General features: G+C 38.3%; 1 protein-coding gene across 2 annotated transcripts; it reads right to left on the bottom strand.

Annotated features, from left to right (window-relative positions):
- Nucleotides 1-796: 796 nt before the first annotated feature.
- Nucleotides 797-25034, bottom strand: LOC104086738 (uncharacterized). Of its 2 annotated transcripts, none has more exons than XM_009591066.4 (19): nucleotides 23323-25034; nucleotides 19295-19380; nucleotides 18682-19062; nucleotides 17909-17992; nucleotides 17368-17748; nucleotides 14752-14812; nucleotides 9560-9698; nucleotides 9369-9454; nucleotides 9043-9288; nucleotides 8623-8873; nucleotides 8275-8493; nucleotides 7977-8204; nucleotides 7825-7878; nucleotides 7640-7705; nucleotides 7413-7553; nucleotides 7268-7321; nucleotides 4784-4843; nucleotides 1521-1916; nucleotides 797-1377 (listed from the first exon to the last, which is right to left on the bottom strand). In XM_009591066.4, the coding sequence occupies exons 1-19, from the start codon at nucleotides 24668-24670 to the stop codon at nucleotides 1210-1212; spliced, it is 4449 nt and encodes a 1482-aa protein (XP_009589361.1). In that variant the 5' UTR covers nucleotides 24671-25034; the 3' UTR covers nucleotides 797-1209. The 2 variants fall into 2 exon arrangements, with proteins under 2 accessions (XP_009589361.1, XP_009589359.1); XM_009591064.4 differs by having other exon boundaries at nucleotides 8626-8873.
- Between the last annotated feature and the right edge of the window lie 56 nt (nucleotides 25035-25090).

Genomic DNA, 25090 nt, shown 5'->3' with positions numbered 1-25090 from the left:
TTTCTCTTTGTCTCTATTTGAATTGAATAAATTATATCGTTAGCTTTTTATGAAGTTTCTCTTTCTACCCTCGAAGCAAACAAGAATTAAGAAAAAATACATAAATTTCAAATACTAAAAGAAATTAGTTCAGTGAAATTTAGACTTATGCCAACATGGAAGATATTAGAATACACCAAGTTTTAGGCTTAAAAAGTAACTCGGATTATTTGTTTGTGGGATACTTCTTGCTGAAATAAGATTTTTAAAGCTAAAATTCATTAGTTTCAAATACAATATTTAATATATATAGTGCTAGTTAGATAGGGTATACGCGCAATGCGTGTACCAAAAGACTAGTTAGAATAGGATATACATGAATTAGAAATATGGAAATAAAAGTATTTATTAAAAACAACAAAATTGTTAAAACTAATTTGTTACATAACTCTATGTATTATTTTCACTGTAAACAATTTGTATTTTACAATAATATTATTTCATTAATATTCACAGCATATAATTCACACATAACAAGCAGAACAAAAATGGTCCCATAACAAATAATTTGTGAAAATAGTCTAAAGCATCGACGATGCTAAAACTATGGTAGATAATCTCATCTGCAAATTCTTGCCAACTGAAACAAACATTTTACCTACTCTATTACCTAAATGCAAACGACGACTGTGCAGTAACGCGTGGCAATGCCAAAATCTGCTGAAAGAGGACAAACAACAAAGTCGAGGGTTTACATTACAGCTACCTGAAACGTGAAATCAGTACGACAAAACGCTAAAAGAATATGGAACTATGATGATAAAATTAAACTCATTGCTCTGCGCTAATTGCTTTGAATTAACACTGTAAGAATATTTACAATAACTTTACAAGGCTTGCGTAGTAGGGAATATCCTCTAACTACTGTATACAATTACAAGAAGCAGAGCTACTGTCACCACCCAGCTCACCACCACAAACAGCCATCGGGACAGAGCCATTCAAACCACTCCAAATTCCACTGTACAGTAAGCTCTGAATGAATATACAACAATCAGATTCCGTCCTCAACCTAATCTCGATGGCTCCTGGAAGGGCGCTTGTTGTCATCATCTTAGCTTTAAATAAGCCATCCTCCCCGATGGTTCAGATAAAAATGGTGTACCAGCAGCAAAATGCCAGATATGGCGTGCTCGTTCGAACCAAAATCCTACAATGACTGAGCTAAATCTATCCATCAGGATCCAGTGGTTCTCCAGAACACTCATCTAAAGCAGCTTCCTCCTCCTTCGGAAGGCACCGGATTGGGACATAGACATACCCTTTAGGTAATCGCTGGTTCTTCATTGAGGCTTGATCTGAAGTCATTACCAGCTCTTTCTCAAAAGTTTCCATATGCTGTACATGCAAGAAACTGGTTAAGATCTAAATTCCAGCAAAAAATGCATATCAAATATCTAACCATACATCCAACTAAAGGCATGGATGTTTCCTGTTATGAAGAATGTCAACCTAATGAATCAGATGGAACAAGACTCTACCTTTCTGTAGCTCAATCGCTTGTCCCCGTCATCTGTAGAATTGCAAGAAGCTCTACAAGGGATTTGCTTCCCAGAAAATGAAGCTCGTTGTGCAGGTTTTTGTGTGACAGGGTTGGGTGATATAGAACTATCATCAGTCTTTTGATCATTGTCCATAGGCACAGGAAACTTAATGCGCCGTTTTCCTGCTATAGCACTGTCTACTGTTATGTCATCTGATCTTTGTATTGTTTCACTGCCTGATTTATAGCCATCAGTGTAGCCTTTAATGGATGTCGTAGTAGCTGAATCTGAACTAACATCAGGTTGGAAGTAAGGGTGTCGAGTCAGAGCAGATAAAACAGCATTGTCTCTACTTGAAGCCAGAATATCATGTGAGCAAAGGATTACTTCACGCTGCAAATCAAGAAACAACCATCAGGCCAAGACACCAGAAGAACATGCAGCATAAAGAAAGAATAAAGCAAATCCCACATTTCGTGCAATATCTACGAACAACAACAACAAACCTAGTATAATCCCACAAATGGGGTATGGGGAGGGTAGTGTGTTCGCAGACCTTACCCATACCTTGATGGTGGAGAGGTTGTTTCCGACCCCGGCTCAAGGAAAGATGAAAAGAAAGCAGTAAGCAGCAAGATAACAAGCGGAATGATCAATATGTAGTAATAGAGATCTAACAATAATAGAATACAAGGCTAACTACTAGTACTACAGGTAAAGGGAAGACACACACTCAAATACCTACTAACCTTCTACCCAATTCTCGACTTCCACACCTTCCTATCAAGGGTCATGTCCTCAGTGAACTGAAGCAACGGCAAATTCTGCCTAATCATCTCTCCCCAGTACTTCTTTGGTCTACCTCTACCTCTCTTCAGATCCACCAAGGTCAACCTCTTGCACCTCCTCAGTGGGGCGTCTGTGCTTCTCCTCTTCACATGCCCAAACCATCTAAGTCTCGCTTCCCGCATCTTGTACTCCACCGATGCTACTCCCACCCTGTTCCAAATATCTTCATTCCTAATCTTATCAATTCCGGTATGCCCGCACATCCATCTCAACATCCTCATTTCTGCTACTTTCATCTTCTGGACACGGAGTTCTTGACTGTCCAACACTCTGCTCCACACCATAAGGTCGGTCTAACAACCACCCTGTAAAACTTACCCTTTAGTTTAGGTGGCACATTCTTATCACACAGAACATCGGATGCGAGACTCTATTTCACCCATCCCGCTCTAATACAATGTATAACATCCTTATCAATCTCCCCATTTCCTTAGATAATAGACCCAAGGTCCTTGAAACTATACTTGTGTATCAAGCCTCACGTTCATGTCCGCTCCATTGGTCTTGGCACTGAACTTGCACTCTAAGTACTCAGTCTTGGTCCTACTCAGCTTCAAACCTTTAAACTACAGAGTCTATCTCCAAACCTCTTGTCTCGCGTTAACACCGCCTCGCGTTTCGTCAATCGGTAATATCATCCGCAAATAACATACACCATGGCACCGCCAAGGCAAATAAAATGGGCTAAGAATCGACCCCTGGTGCAACCTGCACCCCATCACAACTGGTAAGTGGTCCGAATCCCCCCTCCCCCACTATCATCACCCGTGTTTTAGCTCCATCATACATGTCCTTAATTACTCTAGTGTAAGCAACATGAACACCCCTAGCCTCCAAACATTTCTATAGAATCCCCCTCGAGACTTTGTCGTATGCTTTCTCTAGATCAATGAAAACCATATGTAAGTCCCTCTTCCTCTCCCTATACTACTCTACCAAACTCCTTACAAGGTGAATGATTTCCGTAATCGAATGTCCATGCATGAATCCGAACTGGCTTTCGGAAAAAGACACGCTCCTCCTCACCCTCGCTTCCACTACCCTCACCCAAACTTTCATAGTATGACTCAACAGCTTGATACACTTATAGTTGTTGCAATTTTGGATATCACCCTTATTTTTGTACACCGGAATAATCATACTCCATCTCCATTCCTCAGGCATCTTCTTCGTCATAAATATGATGTTAAACAACCCAGTGAGCCATTCCAAGCCTGCTCTCCCATGCTCTTCCAAAATTCTAGCGAAATTTCATCTGGCCCGGTCGTTATTCCCTTGCTCATCTTATGCATAGCCCTCTCGACCTACAAAATTTTAATACGCCTACAAAAACCAAAATCGCGACGACTCACGGAGTGCTCCAAATCACCTAACACAATACCCATGTCTCCTTCATTTAGGAGTTTATGGAAGTATGTTTGTCATCTGTCTAATATGCGCCTCTTCCATCAATCCTCTATCTTCCTCGTTTTCGATGCACTTCACTTAGTCCAGGTCACGGGCCTTCCTTTCTCTCACCTTGGCTAGCCTGTACAGCTTCTTGTCCCCATCTTTGTCGCTACGTTCTTCGTACAAACGGCCAAATGCTGCAGTCTTAGCCGTCGTAACCGCTAACTTCGCCTCCTTCTTGATCCTCTTATACGACTCCCTATTCATCCTCTTCTCCTCCTCGTCCTTGTTCTCCACCAGCTTCAAGTACGCCACTTTCTTGGCTTCTATTTTTCCTTGGTCCTCTCCATTCCACCACCACTCCCCCTTGTGCCCTCCAGAGTAACCTTTCGAGACCCCTAGCAGCTTCCCTAATGCATTTCGTTGTCATGGTCCACATACTACTCGCATCCCCACTGCTCCTCCATGCCCCCATAACCTCCAACTTCTCCCCCAACACCTAAGCTTTATCCTTAGTCAAGGCTCCCCACTTGATCTTAGGTAGACCATGCACAACCCTCTTCTTCCTCCTCTTGATCTCCAAGTCCATCACCAAGAGCCTATATTGGGTCGAGAGATTCTCATTCGGAATAACCGTGCAATCCATGCAAAGACCTCTATCACACTTCCTAAGGAGTAGGTAGTTAATCTGGATCTTGGCCACCATACTCTGAAAGGTAACCAAGTGCTCCTCCTTTTGAAAAAGGTGCAATATCTATAGTACTAAAGAGAATGTTTCTTACCATGGAAACAATTGATTCACACCAGACAAAGTAAAGCACAATCATAAGATTGTAATAATACAAGACACCAAACTAATAATATGCAAACGGAACAAGTAAAAAGCTTGTACCAGCAATGCAACAAAAGTGATGAGTTTGACAAGGCAGCAGCAAACAGCGATATCAAAGAGAAAAAATGCAGGAAGAGTATTCACAACAGACATTAATCTGCAAAGAGCATGGAAAAGAAAGCAAAGGTACCTTCAGCTTCTCCCTCTTAACAATTCTTTCGCATAATAGCCGTAATCGCTCCAATTCAACCTGCACAAGAAGATTTGAAAGGATAAGGATCTTCGCCATTCCGGTATGAGCAAAAATGTTCTAGATGGTAATAGACAAAAACAGAACGCTTCAATATCAGATTCCAACAGTAGCTCACAACTGCAGCATATAATTGAAAGGAGCTTCATAGACTGGGATAACAGCCACAAAAGATTTACAAGCCAAAGCATAAATTTCCACTTTGAGCAGCGTCCAACCCTGAATACAATCCTATAACAAATTGTCCTGAGAAACTATTGAATAAACACATAGAGCCTAAAATCAACCACCCCTTCCATCTTTTCTGGAAAAATAGAAGAAAGAAAAACAACAGCAAAGAGGCATGTTTGACTCAACATAATCTACAGAGAAGAGGTGTAATTATTTGTAACAGATGCGTACTTTGTGAGGATGGATATGAAGATGTGAACCATCTTTTTATTCACTGTAAGGTCACTTCTCAAATAGGGAGAGCAGGATTCTGAATCTTTTAGAGCTGAAATGGTGTATGCCAGAAAGCACAAAAATTACTCCTCTGTACAGAAAAGTAACGAACAGAGACATGAAACCACTTTGGAACACTATCCTTGCAGCTATTTGGTGAGTGTTTTGGAAGGAGAGAAACCAAAGGATCTTTTAAGGAAGAAAGGACTGTTTGAGGAAGATCAGATACAGATGTATTTTTACATTAGCATACTGGTGTAAGATGACAAATATATATGACGTTGCTACTTTTGATAGAATTCCTCAATTATGTGCAGTAATGTCTTGAGTCTTTGCTTTTTGTATTGCACACCCCAATGCACCTACTCGGTGTCACTTTTTTAGTAATACTTACCTTACCTTATCCAAAAAAAAAAAAGAAGCTCCAAGTACTAATGTTCCTTTGCTTTCCACCATGTTCTAAATTTGTTGAACCAAAAAGTTAAAGCAAAATCACAAAAAATACATGATTAAGGTTTGTCGGACCCAATTCAAACACCAACTGGATTAAAACAACCTGGTTCAGATTAAAATTTTAGACAGTAAATCATATTGAATTTGAAACTCCTGCATGCCAACTAAGCCAACCTCACATCACACAACAGTAACGTGTTCAAAGAAACATCCTGGTAAAAAGAAAGGAGCTCCTGATTAAAAAAACTGTATAATTGCTCAAACTATCATTTGTAATATTGGATTTATGAACAGCAACTGTACTTGCAGGCACAATAGGGACTTAAGAAAACAAGAAATCTGTTGCCGACTACATGACAAATAGTAACTTAGTCTATAGTTTAACCCCAAGGTTTAGTCTTCACTTCTTTCTTAGGAAGGACCCAATAGGAGTCATTTTCTCCATCTTCTTGATAAGCCCGGGGTCAGTTTCTCTTAAATTACACAAGCTTCTCTTTAGCGCCAAAAGGGAGCTAGGCCATATCAAGATACAGGGTGTCCTCCCAACTCCCAAAACAAGAGCAATATACCATTCAGGGGAAAAAAAGTTTTTCTTTGTGGTAGTTCTCTTGCTCCAACATCTTGCAAACGACATGGCAAAAATAGAGACTTTCAGGCAGTAAAAAGAAGAATCTGTGACCTTATTAGTATAGTCACTTGTTCTATTTTCCTTTTAGGCACCAGGTTATACTGGACCTATTCTCGTTACTAAGATTGGGAAGAAGAGGCCACCTACGGTATGTGATCCATCCCTGAACGCTGTCTGAAATGCTTTCAGGATTTAACTGAACGGCTCACAAGCTTAAAGAAAATGGTTGTACACATTTTATTTTTTGGCATGAAGAGTGAAATTGCGTGTACGTTTCAAACTCTTTGGTCCAGCATAACTTTTGTAGATTCTCTATTTTCCAAGTATTGCTTTTATTTCCAGTAGCTTTTGCTCATGCATGTCTACATATTAAACACAGCCTTCAAAAGCGTCTCACTTGCAACCCGCCTCTTCTTTTTTCTCTTTCTACATTAACAGGTCATTGATAATGCACAGCACAGCAGACACCAAATGTAACTATGTAAGTAGCGTGCAAATTAATAGCCATGGAGATCAAAACTGAAAAGCGGAAAAAAAAAACAGTCCCCAATTTCTAGACCCATCAGCTACTCTGTCCAGCACCCTCTTAATAGTATCCTATTTCCTAAGTGAACATATAAAACTTACATCGAACTGGTGCAACTAACTGTCAATTCTCCTACTTACACTGTCCATGCAGCAGATGTCTATGTCCCCGTCGCAACCATAAAATATGATTGAAAGCACTATGTCTAATACACTATTTAGTGTTTAGCAGAAATAATAGCCATGGAGATGAAAATTGAAAAGTGACAAAAAATCAAAAACATAGGGAAAAACCAAAGAAAAATGAACGGGACAGCAAGACAACTTATGCAACTTGAAAGATGATAGATAATCAGGCAAATATCATCACTTACCCTGACTTGCTTCAGGCTCTTCAGTTCTTCCACCCCATGTCTCTGAGTCTCAGACTGATCAGATGTGATACACAATGAGTATATGACACAAGTACTAATCACTAGAGAAACTTGCACCCATTGCATGGACAAAGACAACACCAACCTTAAGTCTCTGTTCCAAACTATGTTTATCACAATATGCTTTATGCTGCAGCTTGCCACCGTTAGTTCTCATGATCAAAAAGAAGCCAGCACTTCTAGCACAAGAGGGATGGAATGTGCTCTGACAGTGACCATAACTACACTGCAAGTAATACAGTAGTATTCCAATAAACAAACTAAGTTTAACACAATTTCAAAATGCAAAAAAAGCCCTTTCACATCTTTTACCTTAGTGCATACACCTTTTCTCCGCTGGCATACGAGGCAGACATCGTTACCCTTGGGGACAGTTGCCTGCCATTATCACAATGATTGATACGGTAACTATTACATAGACTATGCAAGTCCAGTTTTCCAGACTTAAAGACAACTGTATTGAGCAAAAGACATTCTTAATTCTGCTAAGCACGTACCATTCCCTCTATTTGTTGTACTTGTCCTCTTCTAAAAGTTGATTCAAAGGCCCACTACAGAACAAAAAGAAATTAGTGCATTCATCAGTGCAACAAAGTAAATAAAACTAGTGCGTGATTATGAATAGCTAAACATGAAGATTGCATTTTACTTCAGCACAGAAGGCATGAACCCATTGACCATCATTTGACTTTCTAAAAGCGCCTGCAGTACCACCACATAACCCACATTCTGCAATAAAACAAGGTTTCTCCTTCTCCCAAAGATTAGAAGCTTGAGCTCCAGAGCCCCCAGATGACAATAAATCCGCGCATAGTTCACAATACCAAGGACCTGTTGAGTTTCTTACACTTCGATAGCAATCCAAGTGAACAGCAACCTATGAACAAGGATAATTTGAACTCAGGAAAAGATTTAAAAAGGAAGAATAGGAATGTAGTGCTTCCTACCTTGCAGCTGGTACAAACTAGGATGGGATTTAAAATGGTCTCGGTCCGTCTGCAGACATCACAAGTTCTGGCATGGTCTTTCGAAAAATCTGAACCTGGCTGGACAAGATCAGAGTTAGTCTCTGGTAATATTCGCACACTGGTTGGCCTTGAAAGCGTCTCCTTGACCCGAGGATGCTGTTGGGAAGAAAGCCTAAGCCTTTCATTGGTAGCATTCATCTTCAAAACACCCAGCATAGAAGAAGAAAAAAACAAATAAACTCAGTATGGCGACAACTAGATTGAAATTCTGAAATAGTTGTTAATACTATTTCAGTGGCTCTCAAGTCCTAACGTAAATAGACTTACAACCTCCTGGTGCATAGATTCTTCTACATTATCTTTCCTCAATGATGAAATCCTAGACGATGCGGCAGCTGCAGCAGTTGCAGCAGCCAGTACAGTCTGAGCCTCCTTATGTCGTTTTTCTTTCCTTCCTTGCTTTTTGGCTTCCCTAAGCTCATAAAGATACTGGCTAACTAGAACAGCATCCCATTCTCGTTGTCTAGCAGCATCAGTCTGCTGTTGGAGACTATTCACAACCTTAACAATTAAATCATCTGCAAAGAAAATCAAATGACCATCAGTTAATTCAACAACAATATCCATGAGTTCAGGCACATGTAAAAGCTCAGCAAGAGGTGCATGTTATTTTCTGCAATTCTCATACAAGAAAAGGAGGCAATAATCTAAAATGTGCTAATATGAGATGGGGTTTATAGCAGAGACCACTAAAACGTTTCCTTGCAGCAGCATTACAAAGCAGTCTGTGCTGGTAATAAACGAGCTCTCCTTCCAGCTCATCTGCCGGTGAAAGCTCAAACAGGCCCATATTACTCGCCTTCACCAACTGTTCAAGGCATGCACCATTCAATTTGAGAATGTCACCAGAAGTTGACTGTTGAAAATGTTGACTGCAGCAGATTCCTGAACTGGAAGATGCTTCAATTTGAGAAACTTCTCCATGTCTCAAATCTGCGAGCATAATGAATAACATGAAGTTCAATATACAAGTGACATCCACAAGCTTTTACCATAATAATCACGAATATTACCATCCAAAGGGGCTCCGTTCTCCATTTGCCTTAATCTATTCTGAATAAGAGGGTGAATGCAGGAGCTATGGAAAGCTTCATGTTTACTGCATGAAGAAAATATAAATGCTGGTAAAGCTCAATAGTTAAAACGTACGTAGCTCAAAAAGTAGCTACAAGTCACAACTAAACATAAAGTATAGAATACTTACAGGACATCCGGTAAGTGGTTAAAAGAAACTGAAGAAATAGTGCGGCTCGTATCAGCAACTGTCAGAAGATTCTGATCAGATAAAGCACCCTGCTCCTTTTGACCATTGTCAAGGCTGTGGACTGAAACCTTAGATAGCTCTGCAGCCAAATTATTCAATGATTAATTTTGAGAATGGCAAAAGGCAGTCAATATACAAGCTCATTATTACATTATAGCTTCACTAAAGAGAAATTTTCCTTACATCTCATCACAAGCAAACACTGTACAGATATAAACAAGAAAGAGGCATAGTTAGTACTTAACACTAGTTCTTCAATGACATTAAATTTAACCGACATTGTAAAGCATAACGCAAAGACAGTTTCACCATTTCCGGATTTTATCGGAGGTGGATTTGGTTCCAAGTCAGTTTTCAACAATAAGCAACCGAAACTGGCACTCAAATACCAAAATAGGCTCAGACGAAAACAGAACTAACCCCGGCGTTCAGGTTGAAAAGTAATAGATAGCATAAGATAAGCAAAATGTCTACATTAAAAGACAGACAAGTAGGAGTATGGAGCAAGGAAACTAACTGATCACATGGATTGGATGCTTGATAAGCTAAAGAGATTACCCTTTGAAGACGAGAAAAATATGGTCTATATGGTTGTGACCCATGAGCTGATAGAATACAGGACCGCGGACCAATCTTTCAAATAAAGCAGCTAGAGCTGGAGAATAAACCTGGCAGCTTTGGTTATGTTGCTAAGAGTAATTTGTATTCAATTAGTTTCACAAATTGTTGTCACTGGATTTTTTAGATGCTTTATTTTTCATTTTATTTTTTTGATGAAGCAAAAGTTTCGTTGCTAGCATCAAGTGGATGCAAAAAGATAGTACAAGGATATTACAATTGAGCTCACAAAGAAATGCAAATTAGCTCCTTGTACAAAGGTGCCTATTCTAAAACCACGGAGCTAAGAAACTGGAAAAAAAAAAAAAAATCAGGGGTATCTACAGGGGTTACATTGAACCAACTAAATAGATACAAGAGGCATCTAGTTTTTTTTGTTGTTGTTGATATTGTACAAGAAGCATCTAGCCTCGAAAGAGTGATTCGGAGTTGACAAACCATCAAAGAATCCTCTATTCTTTTCTGTCTATAAGCACCAGCATATACTAGCTGGGATCATCTATCAAATGGTTTTTGATGATAAGAGTGATTGGACTTTTATATGCTTTATTATTTCACACGGGTCTTTAGGATTTTCAGTATGTAGTTTAATATTGTTTTTTATCATGTCACCTCTGGACAAAAGCAACCAGCTCGCAAGAAAAATACTTGACTATCATCTGCTTCAACCAATAGTTGGTTACCTTAGTCTATCATTTCAATTATTAATCTGCAGGATTCTATGTGTCAATATGCTAGCTTTCGAAAATTTAATGAAAATTTTATTAGGGAATAGCACCCACAGAGTGTGTGACGTGTGCATCTCAGTACAATAGCTACATGTGAAAAGAACCAAGGAAATTAATCATCCTATCTACAAGTGTCAAATGCTCGCTTGAACTCTCAGAAAACTCTTTTTTACATATGTATGATTTTATCCTAATATTTCAGCAGTTTCCCAACAAAGAATTATACTCCCTCCTCTTAATCGAATTATTTTCTTTAAGTTCCTCAGCAAACAATGGCCTATTTTGTTAGATCTTCACCAAGTAAAGCTTAATATATAAAAGTAACATTTCTTTATCAAAAATATCTAGAAGTAATACACTTCAGATAATTTTATTTAGTGTTGCATCTTTTAGCCTTTGCACATCTTCCAACAATTATATGAACATATATATTGACCTCAAAAGGTTGAAAATTATTTGGCTAATTCACAAATTAACCACTAATATTCAAATATAATAACTCGTTCACCCTTTTTTTCTTGACCTCTAAGTGGAAGTCAACAAGGTAATACAATTTGGGGCTACGGGATTAACATGGATCTCTTTCCCCTTTGCCAAATTACTCTTCCTCTACTCTTTTGTCTACTAATGTTTTTTCTTTCTTCTTGCCCATATCAGCAACGAAGAAAGATATTACAGTCTCCAGCTTTTTAGCGCTAAAGGCAATCTAAAACTCGCCACTTGTTAAAATAAATTGATACAGTTGGAAATTAAACATCGCCAATCCCAGAATGGAATAAAATATAGGATTTTGAAAGAGCAGAGAACCTGCTTGAATGAGAAGGTTGGCTGGGAGCTAATGACTGGAGAGACAGTGCAGGTTTTGTAGTGCACGTAAGGTATGACAACAAACCCAACATATAAAGTAGCAAGCACAATCTTAGCATGAATGAGGAGATTTTACATCGGTAAAATGGCAAGGCTCTGGAAATTTTACTACATGATTGTGTGACGATGGGGGCTAACGAGAAGTTCAGGCATTTATATTTTATGGGTAAGTATGCATTAGTTCTTCCAGTAGGCTTGTCTAAAGAAATTTAGTTTACCTATCACGGAAAAACATAACTAGTTATCCAAAATTTATACCATGCTACAGGATCTAAGTTGGTTCATTTTACAGAATTCACTCCCCCCCATAAAAGACCATAAAAAACTAAAGATGCACATAAACTATCCCAACTCGGCATCTAATGGGGAAGTCACGCAAAGAAAATATGTATATATATTTAGTTGGTGGAATTGCACAACAGCCTCTGCAGGCATTTATCGAGGACCCAACTTGGCAAGATCGTGCATTAGCCTCAGATGGAACCGCCTAGTTTCCAAGGCCCAAGACCACAGGGGGAAAAAAGATAAATCCCATAAACAAGAGATATAAGTGAAAAAGGAGTTGATATACAAAAAGCTTTTTGCTCAGCTTTATTTTTATTATCTTAAGCCTTTTTTATCAAGCTCTATTATCTTAAACCTATTAACCGCTTTAGCAATTTCTTGTTTCTCATTAATATTTCATCTTATTCTTCTGGAAGAACATACTTTTTTAGCAATATTATAAGATAGTGATAGATATGCAACTCCCTCCGTCCCAATTTATGTGACCGTGTTTAACTGGGCACGGAATTTAAGAAAGTAAGGAAGACATTTGAAACGTGTGTTCTAAAATAAGCCATAGACATTTGTGTGGCTATAAGTCATCTCACTAAGGGTAAAATCTGAAGTTTAATTGTTTCTAAATAAGGAATATGACATTCTTCTGGGAACAGGCTAAAAAGAAAAGTATGACACATCAATTGGGACAGAGGGAATATTATGTAAGTTCGATATAAATAAAATCATATATATGATTTGTCTAACTAAACTTACCTAAATCCTCATTAGTTATAAGTTTGTAAAGTTGGCCAAAGTACTTGAACAAGGAAACCTAGAATAAACAGGAAATAAGTTTTTCCAAAAGAGCATAAAATCGAGGCACATAAAGGTGTAGCACAACAGTCAATAAAGTTGGAAAGAAGACCATCAGAGACAAAGGTTTACATAACATCACAGGAAATTAAGCTAGGTGATTTCTTCCCATCTGAAGAGATGGTAGAATTACCCGCTATCTATAGCGGTGGGGTTACAAGTACCCAATGAAAAAATTGAGGTGCACAAAAGATTTTATATCATTGTTATCTAAAAATGAAATAGGCTTTTTCAGAAGATCCAACAAGATGACGCGTTCTGAACTTTTTAGAAGTCACCATTTTCAAAGATTCATAGCTTCATATTCATCTTGCACATCCCACAAGAGGCACGAGTACAATATAAGTAGAGACTTAGGCAGATAGGAATAAACTAGAAAGCACCAACACTCACATCACCACACTCAAAACAAGCTCTCTACGGACGGAGCTGTTGGGACTGAGTCTGCCCCGGACGACTAGAATACCCATTGTAAGAACCACGTGCGAAAGGCACACTGAAGGATGACTGCCCTGGACGAGTGCTCGGAAATGGCTAACTGGAGCACTTTTTTGGATGGGCTCAAAAGCTGGCTAAGCACTTTTTTGCTTATTTCAGTGTTCGGACAGCCAAAAATGCTTGTAAGCTAAGTGCTTTTAAGCCAAAACAAGCCAAAAGCCATAAGTTGGGGACCCCCAACTTATGATTTTTTAACTTAAAAGCTAGTTGGGTTTGACCAAATAGTTTACCAAACCCCACCCCCATCCCCCAAAATTACAAGAACAACCATAACTCCTCTTTCATTTCTTCTCAATTTTCTGTGTCACTACATTCCCATCTCTGCAAATAAACAATTCCATTCTACCGCTGCAATTTGCGTAGGGAACTAATAGAACGAGGGAAAAATTCCCTCGTAATTTTTATTTCCACTGCTTTTTTTGTTACAATCATTGTTAAAATGAATAGATACCATTATGGTGTAGCCACGTGAAAATCCAGTCAACAAGGTGAATATTTTAGTTGCCGTGCCATCAACCATGGCAACATTGAGACAACGAAATCAAACCAAAAAAGCCAAAAATATCCAGACGCACATGCTGCATAAGCTATCAAATGAATAAGGAGCTGCATAGTTTTCTGAATATCTGAAACAAAACCTATAAGTATCTAAAGTTACCTTGTAAATAGATAATCAATATTTATTAAAAATAATTATATTTAATCAATTTAGAGTTAAATTGAAATTGTGTTGTAAATTAATTTGCATTTAAACCAATTTAGTATTAAAAATATTGCAATAATAGGCTCATTATTAGTGTCAACGGCTTTAAGGGCATTCGGTCACTTTAACAGAAACATGCTTACCAGCACTTTTTACCAAACATACCAACCGTTTATTTTCGGTTTCAGCACTTTTATCCAAACACGAATCAGCTCCAGCACTAAAAGTGTCTGTTAGCTCTTGGTACTTAAAAGCTACTGTTATTCAGCTACTCCAAACGGGCTCTGACTCAACCCAAGGCCTTCATTTTCCAATACTGAACACCAAACCAGTGTCAAAAGTATATGCAAGATGCTTATGACACTATAATCGTCCATATGTATCTAATTTGTCGTCTATCTATACAACAGGTATTCTCTATTCACAAGAAATACAGTGAAATAAAAAGACATTTATTAATCGCAGAACCTTTGACAATTGATATCATATTTCAGCAACATAATAAATGAACAAAAAAAGGCAAACAAAGGTTAAGCTACATATTCCTCACATGCAGACCGAAATCAGTAATCTGTAATGCAAACCTTCATCATTGTTGGAATTACCCGCAAGAGTGGCTTTTGAGGGAACAATCTCGGGCATAACCTGTACAGGAACAAGATAGGAAAGAACATTACCTCTAACTACTTTAAAGTCACACCCTTTAACAAGAATATATGATCAATCACAGACTAAATCAGTTCAATAGGTCACAAAATCTCGGTGCCCTTACATAGGGAAGATTCAGATCACCAAAGGGCATCAAAGATATAGTGGTCAGCAGATTACCAAACAAGTCTTGAGAAGGAATATAAGATTAACAGAAGACCTTGACCAGAATATTCCCAAATGAAAATTTTTGTTTTTGATAAGGTCAAGATGGGAATAATTTCTCAAGTACTTCAAAAGCCAAACACCAACATTACAGATACCGAAACAGACCATGATTACAATTGCAAAAACGAGAAATGTAGACCCATCAGGAGCATTTTCTCACGGAGGTAAAAGGTCTCAAAGTGATCTTATCCTGTTAAAATCCAATGCAAGAATCAAGAGGGTGCTATAAGGAAAATGGTTGGGGCATGAAGGGACCACATTTATTATGGCACAGGGAAGATCAAGAGATGGGTAGTTCTCGGCAAGGCAACAAAATGCAACGTGTGAGCCAATGGGAAGGAATTACGAAAGAAATGGAAGATTTTACAACGTCCACATATATATATATATATATATATATATATATATATATATATATATATATATATAATAACCTTCTATATAGATGAAAATGACATGATACACTTTTGGCAAGACCAATGGTGAAGGGAAGTATCACAGAAGGAGGCATCCCAAGGTTTGTACCACTCCCACCGATAGTGAGATAACAGTATCCAGCTTTACGAGGAGGAACTTTCAAGGTGTTTTGAGGGATACAAGGTTCAAGAGGAACATATAGGACTAGGAACGAGAGGAAATTCAAGAGGTTTTTTTTTATGAAGTTCTTTTTCTTTTCTTTTCTTTTTTTTTTTGTGTGGGGGGGGGGGGGGGATAAGGTCAAGAGGTTTTTCTTTTTATTTTTAAAAGATAAAGTAAGTTCAAGAGGTTTTTCAAAAAAAGATACAGCTACAATTTAGGGGAGAGTGGGGAAGGCTAGAACACTTTGGAGAGGACCAAGGGCAGGATGATTCACGATGACAACCTTTTATATGAGATTCACTAAAGAGGGCATCATGAGAGAAGTGTGGAAGGCAATTTTGAGTATGAAGACGCCGAAAAGAATTGCTTCTTCTCCTGGTGCGCAGCAAGAGTCCTTACTGATTATAGGAATAGAGTGAGAGTTATGGTAAATTGGTCTCATATGTGTAAAAATCGGTCTTCCTTGCTGATATAATTACAGGAAGGGCGTGAGAGTTTTCGTAAATTTGTCCCATATGAGCACAAATTGCAGGGAGTATAGAGATCAAACTATTGTTTTTACTTTGCAGGACACTACCCACCTATGAGCCCTCAATTTTGCGATGTTTAACATGAGCATTACAAATATCAGTGGAGAAAACAGTTGAAAGCTGAAGAATATGAAGAATCAGAGGGAGAAGGAAAGAAGCCAGGAAAAGCACCGCTATAACTCTTCTTGACAATATGGAGTTAGAGATAGAAATTCATTATAGTATGACACAATTACTATTTCGTTTCCCTTGTACTACAACTTTTTTCAAGCATGTCTTAAGCATTTTTAAGAATAAAATATTGTAATTTAGAGTACTTTTTAAGTAGTTTCCAAATATTATATCAAAAAGAACTCGAGGAATCAATGTTTAAATTCACACCGAATATTGCATGCTTTAATCCTTGAATTTTAAAGCCCCCCATTCATTGCCATGCATCTCCATTATCAACGTTCACACCGTGCTGCTATAGAAGTCTAGAGAACTGCTAAATAAGCCAGAAAAGAAGGAAATAACCTTACAAAGAAAGATAGCATAATTTAAGAACATCTACAGCTACCATCGATGTGAAAGACACTAATAAGTTCCTAGTCAGATTATCTTTTCCAAGCTTAACAGCCATCGCCCAACAACTTAAGCCCTAATAGCATAACACAAATCAGAACACGGTAATCACAAGTTTTATTATACCACAGTGTCGCATTTCTTAGGCATGGCATGGTCAATAAGTAACAACTTTTTGCAACTCAAGTTTGCTCCATTTTCATGCTTTAGTCTTCTCTCTTTCTGTTCCAAAATTCACTGATTCTAGTGTTCAATCAGAAATACTATACTCAATGTGATTCATACCAAAAGCCTAAACTGGAAAAAATGAACCTTGACTCCAGCAACTAATGTGCAGTTTAGTTCCAAACTTTAACCTTAGTACAGAACACAATGTCAATCTCAAACGAATGTCATGTCAAAGCCACTCTCATGAAAATTTGGCTTCTTTTCAGTTGATGTTTTACGAAAGCAAGTAAGTCATCACTACCGGGCCCTTCGAGCTAGCAACGGGAGGTGGCTTGCTCATTGGCCTATAGGAGGCAGAAGCGCTACAGCCTTACCCCAACCATACTTAACCAACTCAGTGAAACTAATTCCATATTACATGTGATTCAACCGACCTCATTCAAATATAATTAAATAACCAAAATCATAAAACATTTCTCATACCTGCTGCACACCAGCAGACGGAAACTCTCTTGGACAACTTGAATCTTCCCTTCCAACCACACTAGTTTTAGCTTCATCCGATGATACTCCATCAGTGGTGAGTGTCTCCTTAGCTGAAAAAAGTGATTCACCGTCTTTCACAACCCTGACATTGTTTTTGGTTCTTCTCCGAGGTGGTACAGACTTGACGCGGACGAAGTCCGTAATCTCGGGTTCTGTTACTCTAATGGAATCCGAACCATCCACCACACCGGCGTCAACTTTTGGAGCTATTGTGGATTTAATTTTAACTTTTAGAGTTTTCTGTAAACTTCCAATATAAGCATGATTCTTCAACCACTTAGCTAACTTGAACTGTATGTCAGGAACCATTTTATCATCCTGCAATTAGCAGAATTGTAGATCAAGAAAAGTATCTGTGCGTTACCAAAAAGAAATCAGCTCGACCAATAACTTCAGCAGAAACAGAATGCTTCAGTTTTTCATCAGGTGTATAATACAAAAAAGGTAGAGAGAGACTAGTAGAACAAAAGGATATTACCTTGAGCATTGAGTCCAACAAGTCTGAAGATACACCAATCTCCACAGCGACATCTTTTACATCAACTTTTTTCTGCTCTATTAACTACAAAAAACAATGAATAGATTCAGTATTTTATAAACTAAAGTGGCATATAAAACTGGAATAAAAAGATCAAAAAGATAGCTTCCACAGGTTAAAAGCGCAGATACCAAATCTTATGTCACATATCCAAGTCATACTTAATTCCCAGAACAAATCAGTCACACAAGGTCCAAAAGCTCATCATATCTTATTTAATTTTTGTATTGGGCACGCCAATATCTACTTAGACACTTCTGCAACTCCAATGGGCATTAATGTAATTCTGCTTCCCTGTTTTCTGCTCTGTTCAATGTGTTTTCTTGGTAGCCTAGTCAAAAGTTCTTAGAAGAATAAATAGGGTTTCTTTTTTGAGTAAATGGAAAAGTAACTATAGGATTATCTTGTCCTTTCCTTAGACCAAGGCTCTGAAATGGAAAGAAAGAAGATGGAATTCGCAGATGAACTTGGGCACTAAATTGTATTTATGCTCTTTGAGTATACAAAACTACTATTGTTTTTTTTTAGGTGGCGGAAGGGGGAAATGGAGATAGGGTTAAGGCTTTACCCGAGAAAACATACATGCGAAGACTAATATATTTGCTTGCCATAGCTGTAATTTTGTATCATCTCATTGCAGTTTTCAAAATTTGCCAACATGATCTAGGAGTCTGTGAATGTACCATTGCTACTTAGTCTAGATGCGACAATACCTTTTTTAATATCACGGTGAAATTTAGCTGATCAGCCACATCACTATCTTTGTTTACACACAAATCCCTATTAACAGGCTGCTGTGAAATCCCACATTCTGTTTGACGTTTAAGGTTCAAGTCCTTCTCTAGCAGCTCTTGCTGTTGTAATTCTTCATCATTCAACTTATCTAAACCCGAGATAGAATTGTCCATGTGCAGCACCCTTTTGTCTCCATTTCTTAAGCCAAGCTTTAACTTGTGTGGTTTAGCTGTGACTGATGCTGCCAACTGATTGTTATCTGTGGAGCAAGAAACATCTACTGCAATGTCTCTAACTTGTTGACTGCTACTATTGACCTGGAAATCTGAATGCTTCAAGCAGAACGCGCGTAATTCAACCTAAAAGCATTGGACACAACAGGTAAAAAGTAATAAGGAAGAGATTTTAATCAATATGTGTGTTGCAAAATGAAATGGATCAAAGTACATCTAGTACAAAATGACATCAGTTCAGCACCAAAATCGAAAACGAAAAAAAAAATTAGCAGTTCAACATTACAGGCAGGAAAAAAAGCCATTACAGGAAGATTAACAATTTCGCAAAGCAAAAGACCAGAAGAATAGAACTCACATCATCACATCCAAGTTTCCCCCATATCTCCATTCTGTGGTTTGCCTCCCTGCCACATATAGGATGGAAAGAAGTCCTACAAGATCCTACAACCAGTAAGAGGAGAAATTAACAAGGAACAAGCTCAAAAAGTCTATAGAAATAGTATAGGGCAAACAATTCCGTTAGACAGGATCTTTCAGTTTATTTTGATTTTCTTCTCTCCAAGCAATGTAGGGGCAGAAATTGACCAATAATGCAAGGGGAGTGGGGGAAGGGGGTGGGGAGAGAGAGAAGCAAACTGCATCAACAATTTAAATGAAAAGATATTCAACTCTACCCAAATATTTAGCATGTAAGGTGACCACCTACTAACTGAACCAACTTAATCACTGACAGAACAAATATCCAAAATCCGACTTAGACGGATAGAAACTGATCGCCGTCTGTTGCAGAAATTGCATTGCAGTGTAAAGTTGTCCAGTAGTTAGAGATTACATTCCATCGTTGAGAAAAAACTTATAAAGATTGCAAACCACGAGAGTGTTTTTACAGAAAAGACTGTAAAATTCCATCTGCAAAATTTGATACTCCAATGGACCAAAATATGGTTATATTGGAAGAACCAGTCTAAAATTTGAAAGAAACATGAGTTGATTGACCACCTGCAACTACACCTACTCTAACATCGATGATTCCCTCAATTCACTCTTCTTGAAGCTCTGGTTTGCCAACATGAGTGAAATGGTCTCTGTCCTTCGCTTTCCCTTATAGGCGAGAAATCACGCGCACATGGTTTAGCGGAAAATAGGAATATTCGGTGATTCAAGAAGTGACTTTTCATTATTCAGAAATTCATAATAATGAAAATTGACTAAACAAATGTTCAACTTTATAATTAAGTATAATGATAATGTATTATCCAGTTAGTTACTTTTTTTATTACAAGTAAAAATACCGCCTATCCTTTAGTTTAGTGGGCCAGGTCCCTCAGCCTTCCATTAGCTTTCGATTTAGTTTGCATTCAAAGTCTTGGAATGCGAGCTTATGTGCTTTCAGGCATAGGCACCATTCGCCTGACTTTCTTGAAGTCCTAGGATTCTCCCCTAGTATTCCATTCTCCCCCCCTCTCGGCCTTGCTTTCATTCCTGTGGTCGGCCTTATAAAGCTCGCTAAGCCTCGCTTCCCTCTCCCCTTCACTTATTAATTAAGTGAAAAATAGTCGCTGGTATTCTATAAGCGACTTGACCGAGTCTACGAAGCTTTGCTTTTCTTGTAGTCGGCCCGTAATGCCTCCCTTTATTTAGAATAGCTCAAAAACCCATCATTGCAGATCTTTCGACCATTGAGCAACCCCCCCCCCCCGGCCCCCCAAAAAAGGGTAAAAGGAGTGTAATTGCGAGTTGCCACAGAAAGCAAAAGATCCAAATTAGCAAAACGAGATGACCATAGTCAATAGAAGATATTCTCCCATTCTGTCTTCACTACATTCAGTTTTTAAGGCTTTTTAAGAGTTAGAATCAACTATCAATAGCAACCAAACATTTTGGAATTATCTCTTCAACTAAAAAAGGTGGAAAAACAAAGAATAAATAGTCATTCCCCTAATTCTTCTTTTAAGGAAGGTAAAGTAATTTTATAAATTAAAACAGCACAAAGGATGTGCGATTGGGACTGTACAATATAGCAAAAGAACGAAAAACAAAAGTATGCCCCAACTAATCTTGTAGGGATTCTAATGTTTGTAGAGCCAATTCAGTCATTGCCCTAATTCTTAATTCATTGCCTTCAATTAGTAGTGTTTTTGTAAGAACTTGGATTCATATATGAAAACTCATCCGTTCTTCCAAACATAAGTCTTTAAACTATTAAATATTTGGAAAGATACTTTTTAATAAAAGAGAAATCAACGAGCGCGAGTGGCGCACGGTTCGAAACGCGGTGGATAATGAGCCTAATCATCTATCTTTCTCCACTTAAACAAGGCTTTTGTTTGCGGCTAGGTTCAAGCCCGTGAATTTCGCCTAACCCATTGTGCTCTTAACACTAGAGGAATGCCCGAGGGCTAATAAAGACACTTGAATGTTAATATCAACACCTCAACTGTACATACTCCAACAGTTATTTGGTTGTTCGAGCTCAACTTGAGCATTATAGGAACCCAGCTTGAGCACAATTTAAATACTAACAAGCTTCATTGTGATTCGTATACAAGCTTGGCTTGATAAAGTAAATAAACTGAAGTTTTAATTGAAGGTCACATACCATAACATATACTCCCACATTTTATGTGGCATACTTTCCTTTTCAGTCTGTCTCAAAAAGAATGACACATTTCTATATTTAGAAAAATTTAACTATGCGTCGACAACTAAATACATGATGTGAGGTAAGGTTAACCACAATCATCAACCAATTATCCCGAGGATCTATATACACATGGGTATTTCCTTTTACACCAAAAGAGAGAATGAAAATAGAAAATATTTCTAATAAGCTCTTTGTTTGCAATATATGTTCATCCACAAGCTTAAAGTCTAAACAATCACCTAGTTTTGACGGTGCGGTATTATCGCACAGTCTCTCCATGATGCGGAGTTGCATCCTAGACTCCTTTTAGAGACTCAAACCCCCTCATCCCCAAAGCTAAAAATTTCAGCCCAATAATTGGGAAGCCTCTACCTTCCAAGAAGGACATCACGTAGGGGGGAGGGGGGAGATCAAGCCATAGTTTATCAATCTTTGAAGACGGGAGAATATACCAAAATGGATCTTTGAAAGGTCAAGATTAAGCAAACTAAGCGGATCCAAGGCATATCTTATCCTCAAAGTATTTAGCATTAGCTTCCATTTCAAATCATAATCAACTTCTTGAAACAAAGAAAACATGGCAATTTTCCCTTATGTGTCTATGAGACTCTTTGGCAGGTTGAGAACATGTAAGAATCAATCAATTTGATGTCTATTAAACTGGAAAAGCGAAATAAAAACATACAACTTCTAAGTAGTAAGTACTACAAATCCCCTCAAACTGCAAAAAGCCTTTGCGTGACGGACACCAAGCAAATTCCCATCACTGGAAAGAAAGTATTCCTTATATGAGCCTTTCAACCACTAACGCTATTCAAGGGTCTGCTTAAAAGCTAAGCAGCAATTTCAGCTTCAACTCTGAGCTGTAACTTTTATAGATTTACTGGTCAAATTCTCTGATCCAATGACCTCCTCATATCCTACTGACCAAAATATTTGAGAAAAGTTAGGTCAACACCAGTTGGTAACTGGTCAGAAAGGTGAAAGCACGAATAAAAGAGAAAAACACCCCAACTCCCACAGACAAAATGAGAAAACAGAAAACAAGGAAAAATCACAACATAAACAGTATAATCTGCCGGAAACTTTCCACATTCTCTTAAACAATGAAAGTTAACAGCTCCAAGAACAAATCAGAAAAAATAACAGATATATCAAGTTCACATTGTACTGAATCATAGCTCTATCCTGATTTCCTACTTCATTGAAACTCCAAAGCCGCGTTTCAAGAAGTAAATATCAGGAAAAAACCACACTCTTTTACATGATTTGTAGGGAGAGAGGGGAAGAAGAAGAACAGAATTATGAGGGACTTGCGACTTAGGTCAAACAAAAAAATAACTAAGCCTGGCATTTAAGTGGAGAAGGGTAGAGGGGCGACGACCCATTGTCCCCGAGTTTGGAAGATAGCGGTTGGTCCTCAGACATATTCCAATCAACAAAAAAGGTGTATAATGAACACTGCAATCAAATACTAAGATTTATTTAATCTTAACTCTTGCTCAGGTACAAATGATTGATCATATAAGATGACAGCCCAAGAAAACTGAGAGGAGCATATACAAGATATGTCAAACAGAAATTCTTCAGTAAAAGACTACAGCATGAAGTCACTTGCTATGAAACAGAAAGAGTCCTAACTATGTCAACTAGTAGCTCCCGATAAACCAAACGTCTTCGAGAAAGCCATCTAATGAAGAAATGCAAGAATTGTAAAGTAAGGAAGCAGCAAGACATACCATTACTGCACCGAACACACGCCCCATGTTTCCCCTTGCAGAGATAACAAATTAACTTTTTCCGCGTATCCTTTATACCATCAACATTCATTATCGGCTCCATGATCCTAGTATTCTCAATATATACCTCAGGCATCCACTGACAACAAAACAAGTGAGCAAACTCCAGGCAAGAAGATTCTCCTCTTTTCCTACAAGGTTTCATAGCACCATTGCTTTTTGGGCAAAGAACACATGGCAGCTTGCCGTTACTTACCATCTCATCAGTCTTTTGCTTGCACCAAGAACACAACCAACTGCCATCAACATCATCCTGCACACCATAACATCTCTGATGAACAACCATACTGCAAACACTACAAACTATCAATCTGTTCAACACATCACCATGGTCACCTAAACTACAATAGTGACAAAATTCAGCTGACCCTTCTACGGGACGAGCAACTAGAAGCTTCTCCAACCCTGCATCTCCACCCAAAAGCTTCCTTTTCTTTGAGGGTCGTTCAGAGGCAAGATATATCTTATTCCTAGAACCTAATAGCCATTCTAACCCACTCAGTGGCAAACAAGAGGACGACGAACATGGCTTCACATTCACATTTCCATCCTTTTCTTCTTTAACCAATTCAGTTTCCCTTCCTCCTTCACTGTCCACATCCATAAATTGATCACTCTCCTTATTATCTTCTTCTTTAACCAACACTCCACTATTGCTTACACCAGTACCCACATTGTCAAATGTGGTAGGAATGTACAATAATTTCTGATTATCATTGCCCAAAAACTCGAACGACCCAAGTTTATACAATCTATCAATATCTTCCACAGATAATTCACGAAAGTATTCCTCAACTTCGTCCCAGAATCCACTATTACGACCGCCCTTTTGCCGCGAAGACAACTTTTTCTTCTTCGTTTCAGTTCCTCCATGAGACTTCTTGTGTCGTTTTCTACTATCAGAATGCTTATTTAACAACTGCGCTAAGTTATTGGGTAAAGTAAGGTGCACGGTAGAGGAAGAAGATGGCTGTGACTGAGAAGTAGAATCCTCAGTATCGAAAGGACTACGTTGGCACAAAGCTTTTCTCGCCTGGGAGTAGAAGTCTATCGCATTTTCAGTTTTTTCTGGTTGTTGGGGCATTTCCGTAATTTTATCAAACTCTGAGGGCTTTTCTGTAATTTCATCATTTTTCGAAACCCTAGGGATAGATATTAGGCATGGCTTTTCTTCCGTAATTACCCTACCCATCATCTTCCTCGGCCGCAGACATCTCCCCCCACCGCCACCGTTACCACCACCAGTCATCGCCGCCACCATCCACTCCCACAACCACCCTTCCAACATTCCATTACCGCCACTTCCGCCGCCGCGACAACCGGAAAAACTTATCTCCGCACAAATCTATACCTATATAAAAGATAAGATAACGCTCTCAGATTTGTAATTTCCTATTCGGAGAAATAGAGAAAGATGTTTGGATAGTTCGTGGGAAATAGGGAAAGCTAGGGTTAGGGTTTGTTGTTTTTTGGGGGCGTAATATTTTTATCGTCGGGGCCTATTTTTTGGATCCGTTTTTTTCTTTTTTTGCTTTTTTTCAGGTATTTCGATTTTTGGAAGAGTCGCGATTTTCGGTAGAACAGAGAACAGGTAACGTTAGAGAGAGATAGAGAGAGAAGTTTTTAGTTTTTTTCCTTTTTTTTGTTTCGGTTTTAAGTACGTGATATAATACACTTGGGCACTATAGAAGGAGGCTATTTAAAAAAG

Source organism: Nicotiana tomentosiformis, chromosome 4, assembly GCF_000390325.3.
Source record: "Nicotiana tomentosiformis chromosome 4, ASM39032v3, whole genome shotgun sequence".
Lineage (NCBI taxonomy): Eukaryota > Viridiplantae > Streptophyta > Magnoliopsida > Solanales > Solanaceae > Nicotiana > Nicotiana tomentosiformis.
This window is presented reverse-complemented; position numbering and strand designations above follow the sequence as displayed.